This window comes from Acomys russatus, chromosome 17, assembly GCF_903995435.1.
Source record: "Acomys russatus chromosome 17, mAcoRus1.1, whole genome shotgun sequence".
Classification (NCBI taxonomy): Eukaryota; Metazoa; Chordata; class Mammalia; order Rodentia; family Muridae; genus Acomys; species Acomys russatus.
Genome location: NC_067153.1, coordinates 43,075,362 through 43,080,679, shown reverse-complemented (window position 1 = coordinate 43,080,679; position 5,318 = coordinate 43,075,362). Strand labels below are relative to the sequence as shown.

Below are 5,318 nucleotides of genomic sequence, written 5' to 3'. Positions count from 1 at the left end.
ACAAAAACACCCAACAGCTGAGGCCAGCACTCCACCATCTATGTTCGTTCCAAAAAAATCAGCCTAGAGAAAGGCGCCAAGTAGGGAGCACAGTGTTTGGTAACAAAAATAGGGATGGGTGGGAAAACCGAAGGGATGCCATTCTAATCTGCACGAAGTGACCAGGACAATGACTAGGAAAACAGGAGGCACCTAGGGACCCTGTGAGGCACCAACCATGTAGCCAAGTGTTTCTAACGGAGACTCTGGGGCTGATCACCCGACGCTCACTCCAGCTCCACCTGCCCTACGTCTGCAGCAGCACCTCCGGCTCAGACAATGAGCAGTAGAGAGTATATCCCAATTCGTCTATTTCTTGAGGGGTGAGCTCTGCCAATAGATTCACCTTGGGGTTCAGGGCACTGGGCAAGACTCCAGCCTCCAAGTAGCTGATAAGTCCCCTCAGGGCCTGCAGAAAGCGGTCGGCCAGCATGTCTGGAGACCAGTCAGCCTCCTCCTGGGCCAAGTGGAGGATGACATTGGTTAGCTGGCTGGCAGTGAGGTGGCCCAGCGCCGGAGTGGACTTGCATATGGCCTTGAGGATCTTGAGGCACAAAGATCGGCAGCCCGAGTCAGCCTGGTCCAAAGCCCGTAAACGTGCTGTCTCAGCAGGCCGCAGGCTCAGCCGCCATAGGTTGTCATACTGAGCTAACCGGTGTGGTCTGGCCACCAAGACAGTGTCACCAAGGGTCACTGATGGCAGGAAGTCAATGACAAGATGTTTGTCCCTCTCATACTGCACTTCTAGTGTCAGGGCCCCTGGGGGTGGTGCTGGTCGGATGACATAGTCCAAGAGAGACCCTATGGCTGGCCAGTTGATAGAGCCTGCCACTACCTTCTCAAATGTGTCTGCCACTGTCTTCGGGGAGAGGTAGCCACCTACGACACAGCGGTCCCAATAACTGCTACCACGAGGAAAGTACTCTGGGTTCTCACGACGGACCAGAAAGAATCCAGGGACATTCATGATGGTGTCCTCACCAGGTATGCAGGACCACAGGTTCTGCTCCAGCACGAGGGGAACAATGAGTTGGATGTGATCAGCCGTCACCACCTGCCAGAGGAGAGTAGAAGGGTTGGCTTTGTTTTTAATTTCCGATTACGAGTGTGTGTGAGTGTGTGTGAGTGTGTGTGTGTGTTGTGTGCGAGTGCATGTAATGTGCATGTGGAGGTCAAAAGTAGCTTACAGGAGTCAGTTCTCTCCCTCCACCATGTGGGATCCAGGGATTGAACCTGAGTCATCAAATTTGGTGGCAAGCACCTTTACCTGCTGAGTCATCTCATTGCCCCAGAATTAAAAGGGTTTAAATGGCTTTACTGTGCTTAAGACATATGCTACCTACAACATAGGTCCCTAACATCTTGCATTTGCCAACAGTAATGGAAACCAATGATTCAGTTAGCACACAGAGGAAACAGGACACAGGACGAGAATACAATAAAGGGCGGTTTCTTATAGCTACCCTGGTTGGTTTATTTGCTTGTTTTTGAGGTAGGGTGTCATATAACCCTACCATAGGTTGGTCTCAAGCTACGTAGCTCAGGATGACCTTAATCTTCTGCCTCCTGAGTGCTGACATGACAAACCTATTTTATGCAATGCTAACGTCTGAACCCAGAGCTTAATACAAGTAAGCTATACCAACTGAACCCACATCCCTAGACCCTATAGCTTCTTAAAAAGTATAAGCATGCGGGAGTGGTGGTGCACACCTTTAACGCCAGCACCTGGGAGGCAGAGGCAGGCGCATCACTATGAGTTTGAGGCCAGCCTGGTCTACAAAGCAAGTGCAGGACAGCCAAGGCTACACAGAAAAATGTAACTATGACTTAAAAGTGAGAAAGGATGGAGCAGAAAAACAAGTACTGCTGTGGGGCAGGATTTACAAGCAAGAGGCTTTCTGGTTGAGCCCCAGGAACAATGACTTTCTTGAAGAACCACAACACTGAAAAGCATCTGCCCACGCCCAGCCCCACCCTCCTAAGAACTGTGTTACCTGCAGATCATCATAGAGACTGCCACTCAAGTACATGTCCCGCAGTGGCATATCAGGCAGCTTGGCCCGCAGGAAGCTCCGGAGCTCAGCACATATGTCCACCGCAGCTTGCTTGGCCCGAGCCTGCTCTCCAGCAGGGATGGCTGCCCGGTTCCGGTAGTAAGAAAGAAGTTTCTCCTGCAGGGACATGCGGAGTCGTGACTTCTTCAAGTCTACCTGGCCCCTCCTGGCCAATGGTTTGGGCCGGGGCGGGCAGAATGTATCTGCCAAGGCAAGAGAGAGAGGCATGTGAGCTCTGCCCAAGCTTGCTCAGTCCCAGGAAGGAAAAGGACTTGGCACAAAGGACAAACTGCCTGACATTAGAATGTCATTAGAAATGTCTCCTCACCACAGCAGCTCAAAATGCAGCAACAGTGCCAAAGGGTTCAAGAAGCTTCTCACCTGTGTCAAAGGCAGAGGAGTCGGTGGGAAGGGTCTGCAGGGACCGGCTCAGGCCTGTCTTCATGTCCTTGTTCAGGAGTCGAGGAGAACCCATCCAGTTTGGCTCTTCCCAGCTCCTCTTCCCTGAATGGCTCAGGCGGGTGGGGCTGGTAGGGGCACTGATTGCCCGGTCGTACATCTGAAATATCAGAGAGGACCCTGGCCATATACCCGCCCTCCTCCCTCAGGCTCTGTGCACATTAAGTTCAAGAGACTTTTTTAAAAAATCTGTGTCAATGGTGGTACAGGGGATGGAACCCGGGGCCTTGTGCGTGCTGGGTAAACACTAACACTGAATTATATCCCCAGCCAATTTTTTTTCTACTTTTCTACAAAGTCACTTTTACTTAAATCAGGGCTATCCAACAAAATCACTGTTGGCATTTATGATCTGAATTCTGGTATATGAATTAAATGATAGTACACATTAAAAAGCCAACAGACATTTATTTTCTAATGAGTAAGGCAGTGATATTATTAGTAGCCTTTTAAAGATAAACTGTTAGGTTTACCCTTTCTCCCTTTTTGTTTTGTTGTGTTTTGTTTTTCGAGACAGGGTGTTTCTGTGTACCCTTGGCTGTCCTGGACTCACTTTGTAGAACAGGCTAGCCTTGAACTCAGAAAGATCTACCTGCCTCTGCTTCCCGAGTGCTGGGATTAAAAGTGTGTGCCACCCATGCCTGGCTTCTCCCTTCTTCTTAATCCCAGTAAAGATCATTTCTGTTCCAGGATGTACTTCTTGGGATTCTCCAAATCCTCCACCAGGGTCTCCTCTCCCCAGGTGATGCCTTTGCTCTTGTTGGCATCTGTGTAGGAGAATCCAGCGGCCAGACCATGGCGATCTGGTCCAGTGTTAAGCTTGCCTCTCTTTTCCACATGTAGCACTGGGCACACTGCCTTTCTCAACATCACTAATTGCCAGGCAGTGGTGGTACACACCTTCAATCCCAGCACTCAGAAGGCAGAGGCAGACGCATCTCTGAGTTCAAGGCCAGCCTGGTCCTCAGAGCAAGTTCCAGGACAGCCAGGCTACACAAAGAAACCCTGTCTCAAAAAACAAAACAAAACAAAAATATACATTTTAATCCCATTAAACTCTCGGCTGATCAACACCACAAATGCTATGACACAAAGACATGTATATGAAAGTCACAGGACAACTTAGGGGAGTCAGTTCTCTGCTTCCACCACGTGGGTCACTGGGATCAAATTCTGGTTGTCTGGCTTGGGACAAGCATCTTTACCTATTAGGCCATCTCACTTGCCCAGACTCTATAGACTTCTGTTTTCACTTTTTGATCATTTCCTCCTATCACTAAAGTTGCTTCAGTATTTTCTGACTATACATATTCCTTAAGAATATTCCATGCTGGAAGGGCAGGGAATGTTGCCCAGCGACAGACTGTTTACCTAACACTCCATGTTGAACACTGATTTATTTATTCCACAAACAGTTACCAGCTATTCCTCAATCTCACCAGTGTCCCAGCACACTCCAAGCACACTGAGATCCCTAGATGTCTCAGGTCCCTACATGAGATGGCACCCTGTAGCCAAGCAGAGCGGCCCATCCTCAGTCTCAGCACTCAGAAGGCCAAGGCAGGAAAGACTGAAGTCCAAAGCTACAGAGTGAGCTCCAGGCCAGGCCAACTACAGTATGAGACCTTATCTCAAAACAAACGGACAGTGGGAAGACTCAGAGGGTAACATCAATAAAAAAAATTTTTTACAAAGTCAATGTAATTGTGGTTAACCTGTGCACAGCTTTATGTATATTTTAAATTTTATGTTATTTATATTACTTAAACCAATGTAAATGCTATATAATTAATTTTTCTGCTTGTTTATGGAATGACTCAAAAAATTCTGTATCTATTCAGTGCAAATGCAATGTTTATGTTGTTTGTTTGGTTGGCTGGTTAGGTTTTTCAAGACAGGGTTTCTCTGTGTAGCCTTGGCTATCCTGGACTCGCTTTGTAGAACAGACTGGCCTCGAACTCACAGAGATCGGCCTGCCTCTGCCTCCTGAGTGCTGGGATTAAAGGAGCGCGCCACCACGCCCAGCTTTGTTTGTTTGTTTTAAGGCATGGTTTCTCTATGTGACTTTGCTTGTCCTGGAACTTCCTCCATAGACCAGGCCTTATGTTCCCATTATAGTGTCAAAGTGTCCCTCAGGAGAGCACCACTTTGTAGAGGCAACTCACCAACTCCCATACTGGGACCAGGCTGCACACACTTACCCGCTTAACTGCCAGTGTGGCGATGCCCAACATGGCTGCTCCACCCACACCCAGCACCAGCCGGGCATTGGAGAGCACAAAATCAATGGCCGTGCCAATGCCATTGTCATCCTTCTTGCCTTTGCGCTCGCCAGCGCCTGCCATTGCTCACCTGAGAATGAAAACAACACAGCATCACCACCTGGGACCACAAGAACCATCCCCTTCATGTCCTTCCCCATCACAATCAAGGTCACGGCATACAAAATCTAGGACTGCATACTCTAGGGTCCAGAGGGAGGTACCATGCCCAGAGACTCACCTGGATACACAGGAAAAGAAATGCTCGCATATACTGTGGGAAAACCTTTCAACAGACCTGAGACTACAGCAAACATTAAGTTCACTATCAATCCTGGTTTTGTCCTATAATAAAGTATCCCACCATACAACACAAGCTGCTGAGAGGAGAACAGGGTCTTCCTTTTTTAGCCACCTCTTTGGGAACATTAGGATTAAGAAGCAGACAGGCAATGGTGACACACACCTGTAATCCAGCACGACAGAAGGCACATTTGGAAAA

The 5,318-nt window shown here is 48.5% G+C and overlaps 1 protein-coding gene across 2 annotated transcripts; it reads right to left on the bottom strand.

Annotated features, from left to right (window-relative positions):
* Positions 1 to 4,900, bottom strand: LOC127201430 (mitochondrial dynamics protein MID51). Of its 2 annotated transcripts, XM_051160020.1 has the most exons (4): positions 4,757 to 4,900; positions 2,478 to 2,655; positions 2,037 to 2,299; positions 1 to 1,093 (listed from the first exon to the last, which is right to left on the bottom strand). In XM_051160020.1, exons 1-4 carry the CDS (start codon positions 4,898 to 4,900, stop codon positions 287 to 289), a joined length of 1,392 nt encoding a protein of 463 aa, XP_051015977.1. In that variant the 3' UTR covers positions 1 to 286. The 2 variants fall into 2 exon arrangements, with proteins under 2 accessions (XP_051015977.1, XP_051015978.1); XM_051160021.1 differs by lacking the exon at positions 4,757 to 4,900 and having other exon boundaries at positions 2,037 to 2,213; positions 2,478 to 2,626.
* Positions 4,901 to 5,318: the final 418 nt, after the last annotated feature.

Bases quoted from the DNA above. Each gene is read 5' to 3' on its own strand.
- LOC127201430 (XM_051160020.1), bottom strand. From the start codon at position 4,900: ATGGCAGGCGCTGGCGAGCGCAAAGGCAAGAAGGATGACAATGGCATT. The intron at 2,300-2,477 runs GTGAGAAGCTTC...TTGCCTTGGCAG, and splicing joins CTCCTCTGCCTTTGACACAG to ATACATTCTGCCCGCCCCGG. The intron at 1,094-2,036 runs GTAACACAGTTC...CTCCTCTGGCAG, and splicing joins GTCTCTATGATGATCTGCAG to GTGGTGACGGCTGATCACAT.